The 27,053-nt window shown below is 33.7% G+C and overlaps 1 protein-coding gene across 12 annotated transcripts in view; it reads left to right on the forward strand.

The window, feature by feature from the left end:
• Positions 1-27,053, forward strand: part of HECTD1 (HECT domain E3 ubiquitin protein ligase 1) — a 108,364-nt gene that overhangs the window by 75,441 nt on the left and 5,870 nt on the right. For 2 of the 12 annotated variants that reach the window (XM_077127006.1, XM_077127007.1), the window contains exons 24-40: positions 11-187; positions 3,373-4,209; positions 4,881-5,102; positions 10,687-10,820; positions 11,565-11,687; positions 13,026-13,182; positions 15,163-15,385; positions 16,483-16,537; positions 16,757-16,939; positions 17,316-17,523; positions 17,607-17,692; positions 17,897-18,024; positions 19,613-19,814; positions 21,514-21,651; positions 21,969-22,576; positions 23,377-23,455; positions 23,582-23,675. In XM_077127006.1, coding sequence (XP_076983121.1) covers positions 11-187; positions 3,373-4,209; positions 4,881-5,102; positions 10,687-10,820; positions 11,565-11,687; positions 13,026-13,182; positions 15,163-15,385; positions 16,483-16,537; positions 16,757-16,939; positions 17,316-17,523; positions 17,607-17,692; positions 17,897-18,024; positions 19,613-19,814; positions 21,514-21,651; positions 21,969-22,576; positions 23,377-23,455; positions 23,582-23,675 — 3,654 coding nt within the window. Of the gene's footprint in view, positions 1-10; positions 188-3,372; positions 4,210-4,880; positions 5,103-10,686; positions 10,821-11,564; positions 11,688-13,025; positions 13,183-15,162; positions 15,386-16,482; positions 16,538-16,756; positions 16,940-17,315; positions 17,524-17,606; positions 17,693-17,896; positions 18,025-19,612; positions 19,815-21,513; positions 21,652-21,968; positions 22,577-23,376; positions 23,456-23,581; positions 23,676-24,061; positions 24,548-27,053 lie in introns of those variants that run through there. The other 10 variants (XM_077127015.1, XM_077127008.1, XM_077127009.1 and 7 more) reach the window with 10 other exon arrangements.

Below are 27,053 nucleotides of genomic sequence, written 5' to 3' on the forward strand. Positions count from 1 at the left end.
TGCCTTACAGGAAAAGCAGCTAAGGAAGCAGAAGCCAACCTTAGAAGACAGAGACGTTTAGTACGCTCCCAGGTTTTGAAATACATGGTTCCAGGGGCTCGTGTAATCAGAGGCCTGGATTGGAAATGGCGAGATCAGGATGGCAGTCCACAGGGAGAAGGAACCGTCACAGGAGAACTGCATAATGGTGAGTAGAGGCTTAGCACTAACGATATAGAAATGAAGTACAAAAATAATGAAGTTTTTTTCTTTTTGGATTGTTTATAAATTACATAAATGTATCAGTATTATATAGAAAAACTGATGTATTTCACAATAATGGAAAAAGCATTTATTTAGGAATATAAGGTAAATTTCTTGGATTTTGTCTAGAAACTTATTTCTAAGCTTTTGAAGTACTGAACAAGTTAAACAAGTGATTAATAAGTTAGATGTCCTCAAAACACATTTTCTGCATTTTTTTTTTAAGTTCAGTACTCACAGGTTTCCTTTGGGTTTTATATTATTTACTTAAGCTTTTGTATTTCTCAGTAACGTCACAGAAATCAGGCAATAAGTTTTACTGAATTATAAGTCATGTAGAAGATAAAGCATTGGCATTTAAAATTTTTCAGTAAAGCAGAGAGCAAGAATCAGTTTCTTCATCTATTAATAGATTTTGAGATATTTCACAGTGTTTTTCAATCTACCAGCTTTTCTTTGAGATTTACAACTTTCATATTTTGTGAGTCTTATTGTTTAAATCAAGTTCATTTTTACCTTCAATACTGTAGATTTTAGGGAAGTCTGTATCCTTTTAATAAATTATTAATCACTGTTAGAGGCAACTGTAGTGACTAATTTTTTTCTTATAATTGTAAGGCTGATTTATCGACAGATAATTTTCCTAAACAATAGTGGGTCCTTATCAATTTGGCTTTGTATCAAAAGAGAGAGAGGGAGAGAGAAAAAGAGAGAGAGAGAGAAATGGTCTATTCACAGCTTATACCAAATACCTAAAAAGCTCTAATAAAAATGACAATGCTTAAGGAGAATGTCTAGCATTAATATTCTAATATATTCACAATTTATATGATTAAGATTTTTACCTACTTATTTAAATAAACTCTCTGATTATATTGCTTTTAGGATTTGTTACCTTGAATTACTACACTCCAAAATTCACTTTTTTTAATAATGATTTTCTGTACATTTATTCGCTAGTTACAAATCATTGTAATCATAGCAAGTTTTACAATAGTGTGCTTGCAACTGCCAAATTCATAATTGCCCGTTATAGTTGAATGATATTAGTATTGAAGATTCTACTCAGAAATTTCAAATGTTCTTGTTTTTGGCATTTTAATGTGCTTATCAGCTAATATTCTATCTCCTCTGAATTGTTTTAGTTTTGAAGTGTGTGGCCTGAAGAGAGGAGGTTGGTTAGGGTTAAGTGAGTGCAGTTTATTTTTCTGGAGCTATAAGCATATGAAGCAATTAATTACACAGGAAAATTGGAATCTTAATTGCAGAATTCAGCGATCAGGCGCACAACCTGTTCTGGCTGACCGACATGGCTGTTCCCATTAAGTCATACCTTAAGACCTATGTCAGAGAGGGTTCTAAGCTTTCAAATATTTATGCCAACCATTTCTAATTTGTAACTAGTCATTATTGTCTTTATGTATTTATTTTTAATCTATGTTTTTTGGGGGATAGGAGTTGAGAATTTGAATCTATACAGTTATGTATAGCATAATTGTATGTATCTTAGCTCCCCGAGAAAGGTTTTAGATATTGGTTTAAACACATTCTCAAATTCAGTTTACATTTTAAAGTCTTTTTCCATGTTATGGCAGTGAAATCTGTTTCCTTCTAAAAAGTCTATTGATAGAAATATCCATTTATTTATTCTACAAATATCACGTGCATATTATATAAAGGTACTTTGTTAGACTTCAGATATATAATGGTCAACAAAAAAGTATGATCCCCTGCCTTACTGGGGCAAACATAAGCATATAATTGCAAGTTTTATAAGTACTATAAAATAAATTATCAGTATAGTTTTGGTTAAAATATAAATGTTGTTTTTATTTGGGAATGGAATATGTTTTTGAACCTTGCCTTTTCTCACACTTTTTATGTAGCAGAAGAGATAGTTAAAAGTTGGTTCTTCAGAGGTTATTTCAGCATTCAGAATAAATTTGAGGCAATTGAAATCTCATCTAAGCTCCTTTATAGTTTTTGGGCAGTCAGTTTTCCTCTCAAAGAACTCATGTGCAGATAATTCCCACAGGTAATTTAATATTACTTATATCCCTCTGAGCCTCAGTGTATACATAAATGAACTTCGCTTGTTAGTGTGTGTGTGTATTTGTGTATTTGAATAAAATATCTTAAACCTCATGTAGCCCTTTAATATTTTACAAAATGTTTTTTATTACATTTTGTTTCCTTTTCTATTTGAATTAGTAAGCTTATAAAGCTAAAATAAGATGATAAAATTCCTATTGATTTCCTTTCTAGTAGGCAAATATATTTTGTTACTTTGGGAAGTAACAAAAAATATTTTTCAAATATAAGTAAATCTTGATTTTCATTATAATGGCTTGTTCATTTTAGCATATTGGTTCTTATAAAGAACATAGCATGCTTTTTAAAATTTATTTTTAGAATTGATTGTGCTTATTTATATTTATTAAATTTAATCATAATGAATCAATTAACCATTGAACTTTGAGAACATATTCAAAATGCCATATGTTTGCTTTAATAAAACTTAATGCTTTATTTGAGCTATTGACTTAAAATTTCTACAACAATACATAATTTTGTTGTCAATTAAAGGGTTTAGCTCAAACTTAGAAATTAACTGTGACCAGTTTTGTTTTGTTTTGGTGTCTAGAAAGGCCATCTGACCACATAATCATATTTAGCAATTTAAAAACTTTGGCTTTGGTTCCACCTTTATTTGTTGAAGTTGCAATATTTTGCTACTTGTTTCAGCCTTTAAAAAAATATTTAAACACTTTTTCTGTTTAAAAGATGCTTTTTATAACCCAATAGATGTAAACATGACCCTTACATTGTTTTTAGATTTTACCAGAGTGAAAAGTTCAGAATAAGGGAAATCCAAAGTGGAATTTTAAAAGTTTCCCAGAAACTTTGTGTAACTGGTGATTCAAATAATACTGGCTCTCAGATAACTAGCCTAATCTACGTAGTCACAGAACGTTTCATTTACATTTACTTTTAGTTGCAGACCTTAAATGACTAGAAATTCAGAAAGACAGACCACACTGATGAAAACCTGATCCCATATGTGGAGCTACTTTCTGACACGCTCCTATCTGCTTCTGCTGGGTCTCACAAACTCCTGTCCCTTTCCAGGCTGGATTGATGTCACCTGGGATGCTGGTGGCTCAAACTCTTACCGTATGGGCGCAGAAGGAAAATTTGACCTCAAGCTTGCACCAGGGTACGACCCTGATACAGTGGCATCACCCAAACCTGTTTCATCCACTGTTTCAGGCACAACGCAGTCATGGAGCAGCTTGGTGAAAAACAACTGTCCAGACAAGACCTCTGCTGCTGCAGGCTCCTCAAGTAGAAAAGGAAGCAGCAGTTCTGTGTGTAGCGTGGCCAGTAGCAGCGACATCAGCTTGGGTTCGACCAAAACGGAACGGAGATCAGAAATTGTAATGGAACACAGTATAGTTTCAGGAGCTGATGTTCATGAACCAATTGTTGTTCTTTCATCTGCTGAAAGCGTCCCTCAAGCAGAAGTAGGGTCATCTTCCAGTGCAAGCACCAGCACCTTAACAGCGGAAGCGGGAAGTGAAAATGCTGAAAGAAAGTTAGGCCCTGATAGTTCTGTTCGTACTCCTGGGGAGTCTAGTGCAATATCCATGGGAATTGTTAGTGTTAGCTCTCCTGATGTTAGTTCAGTATCTGAATTAACTAATAAAGAAGCAGCTTCACAACGACCCCTTAGCTCTTCAGCAAGTAACAGACTGTCAGTGAGTTCTTTGTTGGCTGCCGGGGCCCCCATGAGCTCTAGTGCAAGTGTACCTAACCTTTCCTCAAGAGAAACATCTAGCTTGGAGAGTTTTGTAAGGAGAGTGGCAAACATAGCACGGACTAATGCCACGAACAACATGAATCTAAGCCGAAGCAGCAGTGATAACAACACTAATACTTTGGGGAGGAATGTGATGAGCACAGCAAGTAAGTGAGCTTTTCCTTATGGAACCCAATGCTTTTTCCACTTGACGGAATGCAAAGTAGAATCTCGCAGCCAGTGGGTTCTGGCTTGAGATCATTGACCAAGTTAGCTATAACGATGATAAATATAGCACATGAGGAATATGAAGTTGAGTTCTATAGAATCATAATATATTAAGAATTCAGATCAGGCGTGGGAAAGAACCTCTAACTCTGAAAGTATAAAACAATACAGCACTTCTGTTTTTCATTCCTCCATGATAAATGCTTGAGCAAAGTTTATGGGAATAAATGACTATTAAATGTTTTCATAGTCCATTGAAATCAGAGCATCACATTGTCATAACTCTTAGGTCCTAAACTGATTTTAGCTTTTTAAGGTTATTTAATTCTAATTTGAGCTATTAATGGGTTAAATTAATACCCTTGGAAAATATTCTTGGGAATGTTTTCATTGACTGTTAGGATTAATTTTTTGAAAAAACATAAAAACAAGAATTTTTAGTTGGATTTCAAATGGGTTCACAAAGTTGTTGCTTTTCAACCTTTTCATTATTAGTATGTGTCATGGCTTTATTCTTTTTTATATATATATAAAACCTGGTTTTTCTATTGTTCATGCAATCATATTTGTACTGATTTGGTCTTTTTTTTTTTTTTTTTTTTATCTTTAGCTTCTCCTCTTATGGGTGCTCAGAGTTTCCCTAATTTGACCACACCTGGTACTACATCAACAGTGACCATGTCAACATCCAGTGTTACTAGCAGCAGCAATGTAGCTACAGCAACAACAGTTTTGTCAGTTGGCCAGTCATTAAGTAATACTTTAACCACCAGCCTAACATCAACCTCCAGTGAGAGTGACACAGGTCAAGAAGCAGAGTATTCCTTATATGGTAAGTTGTTTAAAATTAAAATATATAGATTCTTTTATATTTTCTTTTGGGATATTTTTTAACTTTTGATTAGAAAAGATTCCCTCTTCTTACAAATATGTTATCACATGTAAAATGGAAAAACACACAATGATATGAGGAACTATTAAGAAATTGATTATTAATAAAAAAAGATGTAGGAACTTTTACGTGTCATTCTGTTTTACCCTTTGGCATTAATAAAGGTTTATTGAAAGAACCATAATTAAAAGGATATTTGACACCTTTGTTAGAGAAAAATAGAAATATAATAGATGAAAAAGCTTTGTAAAGTGATTTTCCTGTACACTGTTACCAAGACCTTTTGGAAATCCTTAATTATGTAATCTGAGTTTTTCAAATTAATTTTTACTTAGGAAGTTATATCATCACGGCTTGATGCTATAATCAGAGTTATAAAACCAGTTAATTCAATTAAAATTGGGTTCTAATCCTATTAGAAAGTAATACTTATTCTTTATAGAAAATGTGAAATAAAAATCTTCTAATTCCTGCTTTCCAGAAATAGTCACTGTCTCTGAAATAGTGACTGTCTATTCACTATTAGATAGTTACTGTTCCATAAATTGATGTCATTTGATGTATATGTTTTTGTTTTTTTTTTTTAGTTTTATGGTAACATACATAACATAAAATTTGCCATTTAATCATTTCTAATGTACAGTTCAGTGGCATTAATAATACACCTACAATGTTTTGCTATTATCACCACCATCTGTTACCAAGACTTACTTTCATCAACCCAAACAGAAACTGTATACCCTTCAAGAAGTAACTTCCCATTCCTCCTCCTGCCAGCCCTTGGTGACCTCTAATTTACTTTCTGTCTCTGTGAATTTGCTTTTTCTAGACACTGACTCTAAGTAGTATCATAAAGTATTTGTGCTTTTGTGTTTGGCTTATTTCACTTAGCATAATGTTTTCAAGGTTCATCCATGTTGTAGTATATATCTGAACTTCACTTTTTTTTAACGACTGAGTGGTATTCCATTGTGTATATGTAAAATCCATCTGTCAACGGACATTTTGGGTTGTTTCTACCTTTTGGCCTCTGAGTAATACTGCTGTGGATATTGGTATACAAGTATCTTTTTGATTCTCTGTTTTCATTTCTTTTGGATAAACCTAGAAGTGAAATTGCCTGGTCAAGTATATATTTAACTTTTTTTTTCCCTGAACAAAAGTGCATTATATACTTTTAGTCAGTTGTTTTCACTCACATTGTGAAAATACTTTCACGGTATTAGATAGATTTCTACAACATTTGTAATGGCTGCAGAATATTCCACTGTTAGACTATATATTTTCGTATTTAATAAATTTTGGATATTTAAGTTACAAATTTTTCATTACTATAAATATTGTTACAAATATACACCCTTGAGTTATATTTTTGTATATTTCCTTAGGATGAATTCCTAAGAGTAACTGCTGAAATACCTTCCAGAAAGGTTGCTTTCCCATCAGCATTGTTTTGGAATTTCATTTAACATACAACTTGATCATATTGCTTGTGTTTTATAAATATTCTTTTTGGTAGTTTCAAAGAAAATTTGTATGAAAATATATTCTAAACTACTATTTTATGGATGTCCCTTTTAACATGTTTTCTTCTTTTTTTCTGAGAATGTGACCCCTCCTGAGCCAAGTTAAGAATGTGATCTGATTTCTCTACTTCTACTTTTCCCTTTAAATGTGTGTAGTAAAGTGTTTATGATTATAATACAATATCAGTTATTGTAAATTCATTGAACAAGTTATTTTTCACTTTAGTATTTCTTATGGGGGCCCCTCTGCTCCTTCCTACTCATTTGTTATATGTGTTAACTTCAAACTTTAGTTCTTGATGAAGTGAAGTTTAAGGAGGTTGTTGTTATGCTAGTGGGAAAGAGTATAAAAAGTTAGGGCTGCTGATTAGCTGTTTTAAAATTATTTTTAATTTTTATTGAGAAATCTTCACACACATATAGTCCATACAAGGTGTACAATCAGTGGCTCACAGCATCCTCACATAATTGACATAGTTATGTATCCATCACCATGATCATTTTTAGGACATTTGTATCACTCCAGAAAAAGAAATAAAAAAGAAAAAAACCTCATATATCCCATATCCTTTACCCCTTCCTCTCATTGACCACCAATAGTACCTAGCCTTTTACCCATTTTATTATTTTTTTTTTTAATTTTTTGTCCATATTTTCTTATTCATCTTCCATATCCTGGATAAAAGGAGTGTTAGACACAAGGTTTTCAAATCACAGTCACATTGTAAAAGCTTTATTATTACACAATCATCTTTAAGAATCAAGGCTACACAGACCAACTGTTTCAGGTATTTCCCTCCAGCCACTTCAGTACATCTTAAACTAAAAAGGGTTATCTATATAATGCATTAAAATAACCTCCAGACTCTGTTTGAAATCTCTCAGCCACTGAAATTTTGTTTTGTCTCATTTCTCTTTGTCCCATTTCTCTCTTCCCCTTATTGGTCATTTCTCTCTTCCCCTTATTGGTCAAGCAGGCTTTCTCAGTCCCATGGTGCCAGGTCCCAGCTCATCCTGGGAGTTCTGTTGGGGGGAGGCAGTGCGTTTACCTGCAGAGTTGATTTAGGCCACATCTGAGCAACAAGAGAGATTCTTTGTGGGTGACTCTTAAGCATACTTGTAAGTAGCCTTAGCTTCTCCTTTGCAAGAATAAGTTTCATAGGGGTGAACCCCAAAATCAAGGGCTAAGCCTATTGGTTAGCTTTTAAAGATTAGTTTTGGTAATGAAAATTCCATTTTCTACATTCTTAAAACTGGAGGCCTCTTTATGACTGCCATTATGAAGGATCAGATTAACATCAAGTTTAAAAGAAAACTTCTTTCTATGCAAACTTTTACCACGTTCAGTTTTAAAAGGCAGATTAAGGGTGGTACAGTCATGTCTCAGTGGCAGAATTCTCACCTGCCATGCTGGAGACTGAGGTTCAATTCCTGGAACCTGCCCATGCCAAAAAAAAAAGTGATAAAAGGCATAATTTGATTCTGTGATATTGTCAAATCTGTGAAAGAAAGATCTCTTTTATGTAGTAAGGGAAGATGTGTAAGAACAAAACTTGTGAATATAACAGAGATAAAATTTCGATTTATAAAGTTAGATTATTTTCTTACAAAATACACCAAATATGGAATTGATTTTTCTACCACCACATTATGTCCATAGTGACCACTGCCTAAACGTCAGGAAATTTATATCTTATATGTGGTACGGAGTAATATATTTCATCCATTCAATCTAAGAAGCCATTGAACATACCAATGTTTTATGTCAGTTTAAAAAAAAAGTCAGACTGATTTGCCATTGCTGATAAGACACATCCTCATTTCAGAGCATTAAAGTATTAAAAACGTGTACCTCATCTGAGAGATTTGAATAGAAAAGGTAGTGCAAAAATTGAACTGCTTGGGAGCTGTGATCCACAAAAACAACTTTATTATTGAAGATCCCTATTGTGGGAATCAGCCCAACTTTGAGACTGTGTACCAGCGGTGTGTTAGGTGCTGCACAGCGTTTATGGAGAAGTCACAGTAAATAAAGCTCCATCCATTTATTGCTGAAGGTTAATTTGATTAACATCTTTATGGTGATGTTCTAAGTTTTTCAGTCAGTCTGTGTTGTAAAAGTGTAATGTTTCATAGCTCAAGGCCACAATTTTTTTTTCAATTGACTTTTTGCTTCTAATCTTAAAAAATAAATTGTAGCTGGAAATCAGTGTTGTGTTTACAGGAGAATTAATAAAATTCTTTGATTCAGATACCTTATGGGGTACATTAAATGTTCTTAATCAAATTGGACCTCTTCTCTTGCTCCAATTACAAAAATAGGGGAAAAAACAAAATAGTAAACAACAGAATATAATGTTTTGTAACGATTTCTTTTCAGTGTTTAACCTTAAAGTACTATCCAGTGATAGTACCTTATATGCTTAATTATGGTATTAATAAATAATTGAAACATCATTTTCAGGTCCAAGTTAATATCTGAGCCCATTGAGACTTTCCAATAACATAACTCTTTGTTAAGCTATGTATAACTTGATGAACAAATGTCTTCTATTCACCTATAGTACTGAGTTTTTTCACCCCAGGACCTTTTATTGAGTTACATATCCCCCTAGTCATAGTAGTTGACAGTCTTGATTAGAAGTATTTTGATTCACACACCCAGAGTGCACACTTGTATGTTAAAAGTTAGGAAGGGGGGGGGAGTTTTGAAAAGAGAATCCTATCATGTCAGTATCCTTAAATAATATGTTGTATTGTTTTATCACTGTTCATTTATAGGTAATTACTGTGTACTTTGAGATAACTGTAATTTCAAATTCACTTGGCTATATATCAGAAAAGGTTGTTTTCATAATAAACTGGGGAGTATAAAAAATAAAACAAAAAATAATGTGTACCTTAGAAACTAATTAAATAGACTTCTTTCTTCTAATGGCTGTCCAATAAACAGCAGTGAATATTTAGTTAGTTTTATGTAATGATTTAAAACATCTGCTTCAAAGAACTCCTTCAAAAGTATCTAAATAATTTTAAATTGTCTTCTAGGTTAGGTGTTCTTTTGGAATATGTAGTATTTCCTATCTTTTATCCATTGTGCATAGTTGGTGTTATGTTAGATGCTTTTTTTCCTCCAATACAGTAAAAATTTCTCCTGTTTTAATCCCATTATTCCTCTTCTTTTTTTAAGTTCTTGTGAGGAACAGCTTGTCAGCATCTCCATTTATGTGGAACAATCTAAATTTGACCTGGTCTTCATTGGCTATGATGGGGAAAGACACTAAGAAGGAGGGAAATAAAGAGTCAGGTTTCTTGAATTTCCTTATTTTTCAGATAGTTTGGATAATATGAAGGATGCTACACTGTCATTCTATAATCCCATGGAAATGATCATTAAGTTGTCATTATCATTAAGTAATCGACGAGGTTGTATAATAGTGTTTGGCAGAGTTAGAAGTTAAACCCAGGTCTCACATATTGACTTAATTTTTTTTTTCCTCCTTTCATAGTTTCTATTTATATGTTCATTTGTTTACTTGTTAAATACCTCTCTCCCCTGTAAACTCCATGGGACCTTAGACCATGTCTGTTTTGTTCACAGCTATACCTGCACCTAATATAGTTCTTGGCCCATAGTAGGTACTCAGTAGATACTTGTAGACCCAGTGAATGACTCCAAAGTATTGTCTTTCCACAATATTTATGCCTCCTGTGGCTTACGCAGAGAATGATGATGGGGTAATTATTATTTTTAGCATAGCCCGTATGGTTGACCTTTTTGCATTATAATTCTATAGATTCACATTAAGCTTTTTGTCGTCTGTTATCCTTTGTTTTCTGTAATACTTTATAGTATCCTGTTTGTGTGGTAATAGAAGGATGGCATCACCGATTGTAGTTTTAAAACTTTTTTATACTTGTAAAACTAATAAAGTAGTGTTAGTTTGTCATGCTTTGTTAATTGGGTCCACAGTAACGTGTGTGGTTTTGTTTTGTAGATTTTCTTGATAGCTGCCGTGCCAGTACTCTGTTAGCTGAGCTAGATGATGATGAGGACTTGCCTGAGCCAGATGAAGAAGATGATGAGAATGAAGATGACAATCAGGAGGACCAAGAATACGAGGAGGTTATGGTAGAGAGAGAGTCCCCCATTCTCTTCACTAAGATAATTGAATTGAAGTTTGATGCAAGGACATAATGGCACCTTTTTTAAAAATATAGTTAAAAACACTTTTAATCTGAGAATTTTAGACTCTTTTTAAAAAAAGTGTCATGTTTGAAAAATATTAAAATATGTCACAAGCCATTGTTTAACATTTAAAACTATTAGAGAATTGCACTGATCCTAAAGAATGTCACTTTTATGGTTTTTGAACAATAATTATAGTTAGTGATTTTTTAGTTCTTATTTGGTAAGCAGTATACATTATTATCTCATTCTTTACACGGAGATCTGAGGTAGAGGTATATTTATCTACTAGTTAAGTAGAAAAGTTGGGACCCAAGCTTTGATCCAGAACTCCCAATGTTTAACCCACTATAATTGTCTTCAAATTAAACCCTGTGCCTGAAAATACTTTATATTGTAATTCTCTTTAAATTTTTAGTTTCTCTTTATGAAATACTACTAGATTAAAATAATTTGGCAATGTTTTAACAGAATGAACAAATCCAACAAATGCTTTTAATGTTTACTATTAGAAAACCCATAGCACATTATTGTATTTCTTGTGAAGGAGGTTAGTATAAGATGGCTAATGAAATTGAAGGTTTTCCCTGGCAACTTTATTAATATGGGCTGGTGGTTTCAGGGCAATGCTCAGTAGAGACATGTACCAAATAATTAAATGTGTCTTTTTCCTTTTAAAAATTTCAGATTCTGAGACGTCCATCCCTGCAACGTCGAGCCAGCTCCCGCTCTGATGTAACACACCATGCTGTCACCTCTCAGCTACCACAGGTCCCTACTGGAGCAGGGAGCCGCCCTATTGGGGAGCAGGTAATATGCTTCTGTCTGTCTTCCCTAAGGAGTATTTTTCTCTCTTTTACAGTAAAATACCCACCAAAATGCCTAGAACCATATGAGTTGGAGGAGTTTGAAAGAGGAGTGAGCTACCAAATAGATATAAAAACAAAAGTTCACCATCTGCTTGGGTTCCATATTCCAAATAGACTCTATCAGTAGTTGCTATGGCAGAATGCATGCGGGAGTTTCTTACTTTAAACCTCTTTGTCTCCTTTGAGTAGAAGTAAGGATAGACCAGAATGTTTAATAGTTGTTAACTAAGATTATAGTGGTGGTAGTAGTAGTAGTAGTAATCGTACAGGTAGAAGAGGAGGAGGAGTAGTTTATTAGCTAATACTTACTGATCACTAAGTGGCAGTCATATTTTCAACAGCAACCCATTTAGGGTTTTTATTAGGTCCATTTTTCAGAAGTATTTGCTAAAGGTCACACAGTCATTTTGGATCCTGGATTCAACCCAGATATTCTGGCTCCATAGGTATCAGATGTAAAGTGTTGAAACCATGAGGGTGTGTATTATATGTGCTTACATATATATGTAAATATTATTACTTAAAAATTATTACATCAGGAATTTACAGATTTCTAATTCATTGATCTCTTATTGTTAGAAAGAGGGAGAGAATAGAATATTCCCTAGAAAAACTTTTTATGGAAAATTTCGAACATGCTCAGAAGTAGAAAGAATAGTATAGAATAGTGTAATGAACTGCCAAGAACCCACCATTTGACTCTAACAATTATCAATGCTTTGTCAATCATTTGACCTCTCTACCCCTTAGTAATTTAAAGAAATTCCCAGACATATCATTTTGTATGTAATTCAATATTTAATACATCTTACATTTTCTAAATGAACTTTTTATTTAAAAATAATTATAAGTCCACAAGAATTTGCAAAGATAGTACAGAGAAGTCCTGTGTGCCCTTCACCCAATTTATCCCAGTGGTTGTATCTTATATACAATATGATATCAAAAGCAGGAATCTGGCATGGTGGACTCTGTATGTATAGTTCTTTGACATTTGATCACATATGTAGATTCATATAACCACCAACAGTGCAATCTACTTTTGATAAACTTAATTTGTTAAGAAATTTAAGGATCCATATGCATTTGTTTGCTCATTTTGTGCTTAAGAAATACAGCTAAATAAGGAAGTACAACATTTATGGAGAACTATTTAACATGTACCTAATTTTATAGCTAGCATATCACTTTTACAAATTTCATTTTCATTTGTAAATTTATCATTAAAATATAAAATCTTTATCTTTTAATGACTTTATGTGGAATTTTATTTCAATAGGAAGAAGAAGAATATGAAACTAAAGGAGGGCGCCGGAGAACATGGGATGATGATTATGTGCTAAAGCGACAATTTTCTGCTTTGGTTCCAGCTTTTGATCCTAGACCTGGTCGTACTAATGTTCAACAGACAACTGATCTTGAAATTCCACCTCCAGGTACAATATATTTTAGTCATTAAATTTTAATAGATCCCAAGTAATACAATTATTTCTTATTTTTAGAACAGTAAGTGAAAGTTAGATAAATAAGGGTTGTGTATGTAGGTTATAAGGGAAAGTTTTCAGGAAGAGCTGTTTATCAGTCACAAGTTCCTAGGAAAAAAGACACAGGTTTTTTTAAAAAAAATTATTATTTTAACATACATATAACATAAAGTTGCCATTTTAATAATTTCTAAAGATATTCAGTGGGATAAATAAACATTTATAATATTGTGCAACCATCACTACCATCCATTACCAAAACTATCAACCCAGACAAACTAAATATAGCAGATTATGGTATTAAAAGAAGCAAAGGATGGTATTTAAAGAAAAACACCATGTGTTTTGTATTTGTGCAGTTTTTAAAGCAAGGCCTCATGCAAATGTGGAAAATTTTATTGTATTTTCTGTTGAATCATACTTGCTAAGGAGTTATTTCTGTTCAACTTTTAATTTGAAAGACTGCCTAATGGTTTCACTTGTGGCCTCAGGAGTCGCTGTACTTTGGTGTATGTCCCAACTCCATAATTTTCAACTCTCCTATTGGGTGTGGTAGGCAGAATAATGGCTCCAAGATTCCTGTGTCCTAATCTCAAGAATTTATGACTGTGAATATGTTATTTTAACATGACAAAAGACTTTGCAGATATGATTAAGTGTCTTAAGATGGGGAGATTTTCTTAGACACTCTGGGTGGGCCCAATATAATCACAAGTGTACCCTAAAGAGAAAGGCAGAAGAGTCAAGAGTCAGAGATGATGTTAACAGCGGAAGCAGAGGTCAGTAATAGGAGCCAGGAGCCAAGGAATGTGGGCAGCTTCTAGAAGCTATAAAAGGCAAGCAACAGATTTTTCCCTGTAGCCTCCAGGAAGAGGCAGCCAGGCCAACCCATTTTAGAGTTCTAACCTGTAGAATTGGGAGATAACATAATTGTGTTGTTTTAAACCACCCAGTTTGTGGTAATCTGTTGCAGCAGCAGTAGGAAACTAATACCCTAGGCAAGGGACCTGAGCTCTCTGAACCTGAATTTCCTCATCTCTTACATGGGGAGAATAGTACTTGCTGTTACCACAAGATAGTTATAAGGATTAAGTGAGGTGAAATATATAAAGTGCTTAGCATGTTGCTTGATATGTAGAGAGCAATATATTTCATAACTTTGGATCCAATATTTTATACTAAAGAAATATTTGCTATGCGTCCAGGTATGTAGACAATGATGGCAACAGAGTATTTGTATTTTCGTCAAATTGGAAATGACCTCAGTTATGTCAGGGATATGGTTCAATTTAAGATGTAGAAATATGCTACACAGTGAATAAAATCATATTGTACAAGACTCTGTATCATGATATGTGAAAATATATGATATGTAAACTTAACAAGATCATAAAGAAGTGTTCACAATTCAAATACATTATGAGCCTAACTGTATTTGTACATGTATGTGAAACCTTATAACCCCTCTTGCAATGTTAAGAAAAGATTGACATATAAAATTTACCAAAGTAAAAAAAGAAAAAAAGATTATTTCTTTTTCTGAATTGATTCGAATGTTCTAAGAAACTATCATAATGATAAATATACAACTATTTAATGATGTTATGAGTTATTGATTGTATATCAAGAATGGAATGGTCATATGGTAAGAATGTTTGTATTTGCATGTCGTTATGTTGAATTAAAAAAAGATTCAAAAAGAAAAAAGAAAAGAAATTGACCAGAATATATGGTTTTCTCTGGTTATAGAATTTTGAATAACTTAAAATTTCTCATTTATAGAATTAAAATGTTTCTCAGTTATTCATAGAATTAGCATAAAAATGAGAGATCCATATCATACACATATACTCTATGAAAAGTGTTGAGGCCAGGAGAGTTTTAAGTAGCATTTTAGTGTAATTTTTAAAAAAGATCTTTTCAAATTTTTAGGAACACCTCATTCAGAGCTCTTGGAAGAAGTCGAATGTACTCCATCACCTCGATTAGCCCTTACTTTGAAAGTAACCGGTCTTGGAACAACTCGTGAAGTTGAATTACCACTCACCAATTTCAGATCAACCATCTTTTACTATGTACAAAAATTGCTTCAGTTGTCCTGTAATGGCAGTGTGAAGTCAGATAAACTTAGGCGTATTTGGGAGCCAACATACACGTAAGAGATCTTAATTTAGTGCTTTAAATAAATGTTCTCATGGTATGTGAACCACAAAGCATTTCAGTATTTTGGACTGCAGGAAAAGAAAAGATTTGGTTCTTACATTTGTCAGACAAGAATGTTTCTCCTGATATTGAATGATCAAATTTTAGAACTGGAAAGATTAGCTTCCTAGACTAGCTCCTTAAATAATAATTGTTTTAAAAATTACAAGAAATAGTAATTGTGTAAAGAGTTTAATTTGAACTCTTTGACTGGGATCATGCATAAAGTACTAAGTAATTTTTATGTATTCTTTGTTTTAGAAGAGAATTTATACCTCTCTTTGTTCGTTCATTCATTCAACAAATTATCAATGTCTTCAGGCAAATTTATTTAACAGTTTTGTGCCTCACTTCATATGTAAAATGAAAATTGTGAGGAATCTATGAACTAATATATGTCAGGAGTTTTTAATAATGTCTAGGACATAGCAGGTGTCCAGTAAGTATTATCTATAATTATTAGCATTATTATTATTGTACCATCAGCACTGTCATTGTGCAATTTCACTTTTGTTAATATATTTTTCTGAAGTTCTCTTAACATCGTTGGTAATCTTGTATAATGCCCAATTAGAAGTACCCTAAGTCCTTTTAAGATAGAACAGAATGTCATCCTGGTATTCCCATTCCTTTCAATTTTTATTGGAAATTTAAAAATTAATTTCAAATGCCTTACATGATCATAAACTGTCAGTTATTCTTCATTCCATCTAGACACAGAAGCATACCACTTCTCATCCCATTTTTTTTTAACAATTTAAGTTCACAGTGCATGATAAAGCATAATGCTTCATATCTTTAAATGGTCTAGATTTAATGTGTACATTCTTTGCAATGATGCTAAATTTATAAATCAAAACTCAGGAAAATAATTTCAGCTATTTTCCTGTAATAAATTAATGTTTTTATTTTTTCTTAAAAATATCTCAAGTGCAGTATTTGTTATCTAATGAATGACATCATGTATATACTTTCTGAGATTTGAAGTCTCAGAAATAACCACAAATCATTTGATTTATAAATTAACTTGAATAATATCTTCATGTTTAGAATCATGTACAGAGAAATGAAGGATTCTGACAAAGAGAAGGAAAATGGGAAAATGGTAAGTTTTTTTAAAAATAGGGTTGGCTATTTAGTAAAAAAAAGAAATTAAAAAAACTAACAAATTGCAAATGACCATTTGTGGGGAAAATCACTAACAGAAAATTCTTTACTTTGATTAGATTAAATGCATGCCCTTAAAGATACCTCATGTAATGCATGTGAAATATCTGAGGTGTTATAATCAGGAAAGACCAACATTTGGTTTTTCCTATTGTAGGGTTGCTGGTCTATAGAGCATGTGGAACAGTACCTTGGCACTGATGAATTACCAAAGAATGACTTGATAACCTACCTGCAGAAGAATGCAGACGCTGCTTTCCTGCGCCACTGGAAATTAACTGGCACTAATAAAAGTATTAGGAAAAACAGAAATTGTTCTCAGCTTATAGCTGCATACAAGGTATATATTGGCATCAAGACATTATTTTGATTGAGAATGGCTTTGTGCTTAAGATCTTTAAGGAAGAATGGTTCATTGGTACTAAAAATGAGGTTGAATTAACACTGTTCATGTGCCAATACTGAAATTTCAAATATGGCTTGTGTTGTTGGATCTAAGTACACACTTTTAATTATGGCTTACAGTGGCTATATTTTATTTGGGAATTTTAATGTTTTAGAATGCATTGATTTTCAGCTTGGGATACTGTGTTTTCATTTAAAAAGAATGCAGTTATTTGAAATATTTCAACTTTTTGAAAGTAATACTAATAGAATGACATATTCACTTTTTAAAAAATGTGATTAATTGCCGGTTTTGCAAACTGTTTCTATAGGACTTTTGTGAGCATGGAACAAAGTCTGGATTAAACCAGGGGGCCATTTCTACTCTTCAAAATAGTGATATTCTTAATTTGACAAAAGAACAACCTCAGGCCAAAGCAGGCAATGGACAGAACTCTTGTGGAGTAGAAGATGTCCTTCAGCTTCTGCGAATTCTGTATATAGTTGCAAGTGACCCTTATTCAAGAATATCCCAAGAAGGTCTGTAAAAAGCCTTGTTTCGTTTTTGGAACATTTTTTAAGTCAAGCCAGTTTATATTTTATCAATTCTATTAATTTTACAGAAGGTGATGAGCAGCCTCAGTTTACTTTTCCACCAGATGAATTCACTAGCAAAAAAATCACAACAAAAATTTTGCAGCAGATTGAGGTAATAAAATCAAATAATCGAACTCTTCATTCTGTAACTGTTGGGCTTTTCAAACTCTCCTTCCCCTCTGATGAATTAATTTGAGCCATATGGTCCTTTGTATTTGGTTTATTTAATTACATATCTAAGTATTGAGCTGTGTATTTTTGTTTTTGTAAATAATTACCTTATAGTGCTGAAACATTGTTATCTGTTAATTTGTAGGAACCATTAGCACTGGCAAGTGGAGCTCTGCCAGACTGGTGTGAACAACTAACTAGCAAATGCCCTTTTCTAATACCATTTGAAACAAGACAGCTTTATTTCACATGTACAGCATTTGGTGCATCAAGGTAGGAAGTGCATCTTTTCATATTTTTAGAATAGTCTATTTTTTAATATTATATAAGCTCAAAATGTACAACTATACTGTCAAGACTGGTGGAGGGAACTTAATAACCTCTATCTTGTAAAGGGTTGTTAACATTTTAAACGTTTTTACCTCCAGTTGGGTATATATCCTCTTGGAGCAGGGTGGATTAAATCAAATGTTTTGTCAGCTAGCATTTATAGTACTTTTCTTTAGTAGCTTATATAAGTTATTAGTAGCTGGAATTCCCTGTAGTCTCAGATTGAATGGTTGCAAATAGCTTTGATAACATTTAGGTATATCTTACTCTATTTTTCTCTTATAGAGTACATATTTTATTTATTTTTGTTTGACTCTCTCCATTGGGTAAATACTTAATGAAGGCAGGAATTTCTGGCTGTTTTGTTCACTGTCCTAGTTATAAACTTTTTTTTTTTAAGTCTCTATTTCAAGGCTCTGTATTAGTTTGTAAGCTGCCAGAATGTGATAACCAGAAATGGGATGGCTTTTAAAAAGCGAATTTAATGAGTTGCAAGTTTACAGTTCTGTGCCTATAAAAATGCCCAAACTAAGGCATCTGCCCAAACTAAGGCATCCAGAGAAAGATACCTTAGTTCAAGGAATGTTCATATGTCTGAAACACCTCTGTCAGCTGGGAAGTCACGGGGCTGGCATCTGCTAGTCCCTTGCTCCTGAGCTCTGTTGCTTTCAGCCTCTGTTCCTGTAGGGGTTCCTCACTTTGCTTCTCCTGGGCTGGCTTTCATCTCTTGGCTTCCCTTGGCTCTCTTCACATTCTGGCTTAACATCTCATGGCAATGTCTTCTGGACTCCAAGCATCTCCAGACATCCGTGTCTCTGTTCTCCAAGTGTCAGCATCTTTGTCAGCTCTGCTCTGAAGTTTCTATTGGTTCTGTAACTTCTAACTCTCTCCAAAATGTTTCCTCTTAAGGATCCCAGGAAACTAATCAAGACCCACCTGGAATGGGTGAAATCAAATCTCCATCTAATCAGAAAATCACACCCACAATTGGGTGTGCCATATCTCTATGGAGATAATCTAATTAAAAGTTTCCAAAGTACTGAAGGAGGATTAAAAGAAACAGCTCCTCCCGTAAGGTTGAATCAGAATTAAAGCATGGCTTTTCTGGGAGTACATAATATTTTCAAACTGGCCAGGCTCTTTCTCCCACCTTAGATGGATTATCTCTACGTTTTTAAAGAGGAAAATGTTCTAAAATCAGAGTAAAGGTAGATTAACCATTTTAAAGTTTCTGTGATAGTTAGGAAATGTTTGTCTGTATTTTTATTATGTGGGGTTTGGACCACAGACCCTTATTGTGCTCTGTTAATTTTTAAAATAAAGATGAAAAATATAGATCCAGTTCTTTCTCAGTTTAAGGCAGAGTATAATAAAAGCATTTTTATATGTTTTTCTTTAACAGTAACAACTTATATGATAAAAAAGAGAGCTATATTTTATTACCTGGTAAAAGAATTTTTGATTTCTTAAATTTTTAAATTCTATGGTTGGTATTGTTTGTAACAGCTACATAGATATTTTTCTGTCTTAGAGCAATAGTGTGGTTACAAAACCGACGTGAAGCCACTGTGGAACGAACAAGGACCACAAGCAGTGTAAGGCGAGATGATCCTGGGGAGTTTCGAGTTGGCCGTCTCAAGCATGAAAGAGTAAAAGTTCCACGTGGTGAATCACTGATGGAATGGGCAGAGAATGTCATGCAGCTACATGCAGATCGGAAATCAGTTCTTGAGGTACCCCATATAAAATAAGACTACTTCTTCCACTGAGAAGTGAACAGTGGGAATTCAAAATTTGGAAAACATTTGGGGAAGGGGAAAAGTTGGCTTTCTGTTAATTGGCAGATGTTCCAGTGGGGCTCTGTTTTCGTTGGGATGTGTTATATTGTATGTATATGTATATGGGCCTGAATCTCCCCTAAATTTATAAGGTTCAGTAAAGATGGTTGGTAAAATCTTGGTTTTTGTTGATTTATCTCAAAAAAAGCCTGCTGGAACACCAAAAAATAAAAAATTTTAAAAAAGACTTATTTTAGGGAACAGAAACAGCACTTCTCAATCTCTGCCTTCCACTGCCTAGAAACTGCAGTAGATAGAATAGAAGAGGGATTTCTCTACCTCCATGCAGAGGTCTTTTCCTCTGGAAGACCATCTTTCATAAGAGGATGTTAATACATCTCCTCAGAGGGTCGGGATCTTGCGCTTTTACCGAGCAACAAAAAATAGCAGCACTTTGAGGTGGGAAAGAGCTTGGTGTATTTGAAGGACACACTTTTATTTTTTTAAAGCCTCACTTGTATAAATAGTACTCACAAAGGATTCTTTTTGATACTCTTTTTTTCTAAGCCTTATATTTAGCTATACTATTAGCTATTTGCATTTGGGGCACACTGTTTATCATGTTACAGTATTGTTTCACTTAAATTGTGCTTCATGTTATAGCAAATGGCAGTAAGAAATTCAATATATTTCCTATAGAGATGTTATTGTGGACATTGTTGAATATATCCCACTGACATACTATTCCTTATATGGGGAACAATGGAAGAAATATCTTCCCTATAACAAACAATCAGCTGGATTTTTTTCTTTTGGATCACAAATTGATCATGTTTCCCTGTTTGGACTCTAGGAGGTTCAAAGCCATATATGCTATACCTCTGGAAAATGTACAAGGCTTTGTAGCTTTCACTTAATATTTTCTTTGCCTTCATTTTCTTCTTCCTATTATATTTTTCTAACCTAGATAATCCAGTTTTTCTCTCTCTCTTTTGCCATGTGCTATATATTTTGAAACAATGTGGACTATAGATAAAAACCTTGAAAGTGATTGCCTAAAGTCACTGATAACTGAGAAAAGTTTAGGCTTTGGTGTCACATGGGACACAAATACAAATCTGGACTCTATCATTTCCTTGAGCAAATGTTTTAACCTCTTAATAAGCTGAGCTTTGGTTTCCTTTAATGTTAAAAGGTGAAACTGTTTTACAGGCTTATTTTGAGAAGTAAATTAATCCATGAACAATGCTCAGCACAGTGCATGAGTATGTAATGGTGTACAACAAATGCTCTCTTCCTTTCTTTGGAAAACCTAGAATAAAAATCCTATGTAGGTATACCTTGACCTCTTCATGCTAATAATCAAGTAGCTTCAATAGTGGACACTTTAAAAATATGTGTAGATGGGTGGTGCAGTGGTGGCTCAGTGGCAGAATTCTTGCCTGCCATGCCGGAGACCTGGGTTTGATTCCCAGTGCCTGCCCATGCCAAAAAAAAAAAAGTCCTATGTTGCTTATAATATACCATATTGCCACTATAATAAAAGGTGTATTTCTAGATCAGGTATGACAAATTTTGGCAAAACTTGGATTATTTAAAACAAAAACTAAAGCCTTTCAGCTCATTTCCCCCCATGATTTATTTGTTATTTTAGGTTGAATTTTTAGGTGAAGAAGGAACTGGCTTGGGACCCACATTAGAGTTTTATGCCTTGGTCGCAGCAGAATTCCAGAGAACCGACTTGGGAGCTTGGCTTTGTGATGATAACTTTCCGGATGATGAATCTCGTCACGTAAGAGTTCTTCTTTGAGTTGCAATTACAGTTGTTTAAAGTGTTAAAAATAGGTTGTGGTTTCAGTATACAAGCCAGATTTTCTGATTCTACTTTTATTGAATAATCTTCATATTATTAAAATATTTTTAAAGGATAAATTCAGTCACCAAAGACTAATAAAATGTATATAAGTATTTTTTAGATTGCTAATATCAGGAAGATGTTTATGGATTTTTAAATTTTCTTAGAATAAAATTATAATGGATAACCTTAGTTCTTTCATATTTATTACCTTTTGCATAATTTTATTTCCATTTCCCCTTCTATAAAACTAGGTTGATCTTGGAGGTGGATTGAAACCTCCTGGATACTATGTGCAGAGATCATGCGGACTGTTCACAGCACCATTCCCACAGGATAGTGATGAGCTTGAAAGAATCACAAAACTCTTTCATTTCCTTGGAATTTTCTTGGCCAAATGCATTCAAGACAATAGACTTGTGGACCTACCTATCTCTAAACCTTTCTTTAAACTCATGTGTATGGGTGACATTAAAAGCAATATGAGTAAACTTATTTACGAGTCACGAGGTGATAGAGACTTACACTGTACTGAAAGTCAGTCTGAAGCTTCTACAGAAGAAGGTCATGATTCACTCTCAGTAGGAAGCTTTGAAGAGGATTCAAAATCCGAGTTTATTCTTGATCCTCCGAAACCTAAACCGCCAGCTTGGTTTAATGGAATTTTAACTTGGGAAGACTTTGAACTAGTAAACCCACACAGAGCCAGGTTTTTAAAAGAAATTAAAGATCTTGCCATCAAGAGGCGCCAGATTTTAAGCAACAAAAGTCTTTCTGAAGATGAAAAGAACACAAAATTACAGGAATTAGTCCTGAAGAATCCCTCAGGTTCTGGGCCACCACTTAGCATAGAGGACTTAGGGTAAGGTTCATATACACATTCCTCAACCTAATGGATAAATGTGTTCTAAAGTTTTTGTTTATTTCCACTGTTTGCAATAGATAAGTATGTAGTCTGTTAAAAAGAGTATGCTATAGGAAATGTTGATTATCTATTTGAATTTGTGTTAATATTATAAAAATAACTCAGACTGCTAGAATGTAGTGTATTATCAGAAATCTCTGGGAAGTTATCCGAGTATCAATTTTGATAAATGTATATATATCTTGGGTAAAAAAGTCCACAGCCAACAATACATAAAACATTGTTGGCAAATATATATAGCCTACTTGGCGAAGTTCAAAAATAGTTGGGTTTTTATGTAAGCCTTATCCCCAATGGCCACATCAGCGAACTTCAGATGTTCCCAATCTTTTGATAAAATTCTGTTCACTTATATAGATGTTATTATAATAACCTTGATACATAGTTCCTGTGACTTTGGATTGACTACAAGGCTTTCTTTTTTATCTTGTAAAAATGTTGCTGCCATAATTTATAGCAAATATAAATTAATAAATTTATAGCGAATACCTTTAGTTCATTATAGTTTTGTGCTTTACTTGGGAAGTGAAATATGGAAGTAGTTTCATGAAGGTCACGTATAATTTTTGCAAAGCCAGGCAGGTTTTATAGCAATTGGCCTATCAGTTTATGTGCCTAGAGTTTCAAGGTAGATGTATTTGTTGGGGGTTGTGTAAGGACTCATAGTTTTGGCAGCAGTTTTATAAATACCCATAGTAGATGAAACTCAGTTAATGTAAACCTTTTTGTCTTCCCAGTTTAAATTTCCAGTTCTGCCCTTCCTCAAGAATATATGGTTTTACAGCTGTGGATCTCAAGCCAAGTGGAGAAGATGAGGTAAAATATTTTGTTTTCGATATACTTTTAAGTTCAGAAACATTTTTAACAACGCCAATTGTAGTAGGTGTTACTAAAATATTCCTAGATATTAACAATAATATTGGTAAATATTATCCTTTGCAGATGATAACAATGGATAATGCAGAAGAATATGTGGATTTGATGTTTGACTTTTGTATGCATATGGGTATTCAGAAGCAGATGGAAGCCTTTAGAGGTAAGTGTAAAGTACTTTTAGCTTAATTTTTCTCCTTTTACTTTGAGATGTTTGAAATTAATGCTTTTTTTTTTAATGTGAAAGAAATTTATTGGGGGAGATATCCGTGAATGATAAAAGGGAGGAGCAAGTAGGATCTGACAACTGTGAAGGAGAAAAAAGAAAAGGAGAATTGGGTAGGAAGACTTGGATTGCAGCAGGGTCCTAAAAAAGTTTTGGGCAGACCTATGGGGAGTTGTTGAGCCAAGTTCACCCATCAAAGGAATGGGCTGGCATTAATAGTCTGTATGCTCAGTCATTGGTTGGGAAGTGTGGCCTTAGCAAGAACACAATAATGGATGCCAAAGGGCAGCAGCTGGGTTCTCAGTCACCTGTTTTTTCTGCAGGAGGAGATCTGAACAACACATTTCCATGGAGCCCACATCATCTTTTCTGTACCAAATTGAGAGTCCTTAAGTCTTTTCATTAATGTTTGGTGGACATAAAGACCATAAGTGTTTTGGTAATTGTCATGAAATACATTACTGTTAACAGAGGTTAAAGATTCTATTATCTTAATATAATTCTGGTTGTTATATCTGCTTTTGAGGTATATAAATTATCTTTTCCCTATCACATGTAGTGATAACTAGTGTAAAACAGAAGCAAGACTACAATGCAAACTAAGTAATATTTTTAAATTAATCTAATAAAAACCTTCACTAATTTGAGCTAATTGGAGGCTGATTAAAGTACAGGATATTTTTTAAGTAGTGTGGTTGTTACTCAGTAACATACACAGTAATTGCAACTAGAATAAACACTAATACAACTGATATAAATGCCAAATGAATAGTCCTTATTCACACACTAGTTATTATGTTTCTGGGTAGAATATACTCTTTTTAAAATTTATTTTCTCAAATAGATATCCTTACTATCTACTCAAATAATATCACAAATTTATATAACACAATTATTAGCTCAGAGCATCTTTTTCTATAGGGTCTGCAAACCCTTTCTTCCTAAGCAATTTGAGAGTAGCCTGGGCTGAATGCCCAATCTCTGCTGCACTGTGAAGCCAAGGATCTGTAGTAAAGGACACCTAAGGGAGGCCAGCAGTTCCTGTCCTTCCTTCATTGCAGATCTGTAAACTGGACTTGACTTTTCCTGACCCAGTTATCAAAAGAGGCCATAACACAAGAGCTTTTGAGTCATCAAATCTGACTAGGCTGGCAGATTCCATCCCTTGTTTTTCTCATATTTGTCTTCCGTACCTGAATTTTATGTTTTACAAACTGACATATATTTCAGCTCAGTTCACCTAAGCAGATAATCACTATTTTTCAACTAATGGTTTTTAAGTGTTGCATTCATATAAAACAATTCCAGCTGAAGTATTTCAAACTGCTGTTTCTTAAACTTCCCCCACAGAGAAAGACCTAGAGAAGTATATTTATGATTTAAGGATAGCTAACATTTAATGAGAGGTATATATTATGCACTTTCCCAGTGGTTTACTTATACTTACTTATTTAATCCTCTCAAACTGCCCTTTGAAGGGGAACTATTATTATTTCCAACTTACATATACGTATACTGATGCACACAGAGGGTAAGTAACTTACCCAAGGTCACATGGCTAGTAAGTAGTGGAGTCAGGTTTCAAAGCAAGTAATCCAGCTCCTTGTTCAAAGAGTTTCTGTACTTACTGTCTTCTCCAACTATTTAAAACTCACATTTAAAAAGCCATTATTATCTAGTACCTGGCAAATGCAACTGTGTAAAAAATTATTTTATTTTCATTTTACAAGTTACTAAATTAAACTGAAAAATGATGAAGTAAAAATTTGCAGTTCTCATCATCACTTCTTTACCTCAAAAGTTTTAAATTTAAAGTAATATGTACAATGTAGAAATATTTTCTTTCCTAATTATAGTGGCATATTTTCTTCTAAAGCCATCATATATATATTTAAACACATTATAGAAATCAGATGCCTTAAACTACATAAGGAATAAAATAATAAAAAATAAATTACTTCAGATGTACATATTCAAAAAAAGAGTATGTGACTTAAAAGTCAGTACAATGTCCTTTTCATTTCTGTCTCCATATTGAGTAGGTTCTGGTTCACCCTTTTCTTTGGTAACAGTATTAAAATCATTTGGAAATTTTTCCATTGGTTCTTTCTCCAAATAGGAACCCTCTGGTACATCAAAACGACCTTCTGGTAACTTTGGCTTCTTAAGGGATTGTTTGGCAGGTTCAGACTTTACTCCTAGAGAAGAACTTATTTTCCTCAAAGAATGGCACAAAAAGGGCGATCTTGCCATTCTCCACGCGGTGGCCCAAATGCGGCTGAGCTGCCCAAAGTGGCCATGCCGCTGAATTCCGCAGCTTTCCAAAATTAATGCATTTTATGTTCAAGGATTTTGTCCCCCAGATAGGTCCCATGGAGAATTCAGAATAGTTTGGTGGAACATTTTCAGGCTGCAGCACTTCGATTCCCGTTTTCATCATTCATAAATGGAATTAAGGTTGCATACTATACTCCTATATGATCATGATGAATTAAACCATGAAAGAACCTGAGCTTTGGATAAAAATGGGAATAAGCTATATTAGACTGTCACTCCATAGTTCTGAAATTGAGAACACAATTTTGCTGACTTGTATGACACAGAGAATTGGTGAGCTCCAGGTTGGGCAGGTATAAGAATTTGGCTTCTAGATCATAGTCACTGAATATCCTTTCTCTGTGCACATTTGTGACATTGAGCTGAGACTTTTATACTGTAACTCCTAGCTCAAACTAAAATAATCAAGGATGTAAAGGACTTACACTCATAAAATTAGAGAACATTGCTAGAAGAAATCAAAGAAGATTTAAATAAATCAAAGAAGATTTAAATAAATGGAAGAAGATTTAAATAAATGGAAGGACATTCTGTGTTCATGAATTGGAAGACGGGATGTCAACTCTATAAAGCAGTCTGCAGATTCAGTGCATTTGAAATGAAAATTCTATCAAGCTATTTTTGCAGTAATAGAAAAGCCAGTCTTAAAATTTATATGGAAGGATAAGAGATCTGAATCATCTTCAAAAAGAAGAAAGATATCCCAATTTAAAAACTTACTACAAAGCTACAGTAATTAAAACCCTATGGCACAGGGTGGGCCACGGTGGCTTAGCAGTGGAATTCTCGCCTGCCATGCTGGAAACCCATGTTCGATTCCTACTGCCTGCCTGTGTAAAAAAAAAAAAGACAACCCATGGCAAAGGACAAATATATTGACCAATGGAATCAACTTGAGAGTTTAGAAATAAACCCTCACATATATGGCCAATTTGATTTTTGACAAGGTACTAAGCCCACTCGATGGGAAAATAAAAT

This window comes from Tamandua tetradactyla, chromosome 14 (genome assembly GCF_023851605.1).
Source record: "Tamandua tetradactyla isolate mTamTet1 chromosome 14, mTamTet1.pri, whole genome shotgun sequence".
Classification (NCBI taxonomy): domain Eukaryota; kingdom Metazoa; phylum Chordata; class Mammalia; order Pilosa; family Myrmecophagidae; genus Tamandua; species Tamandua tetradactyla.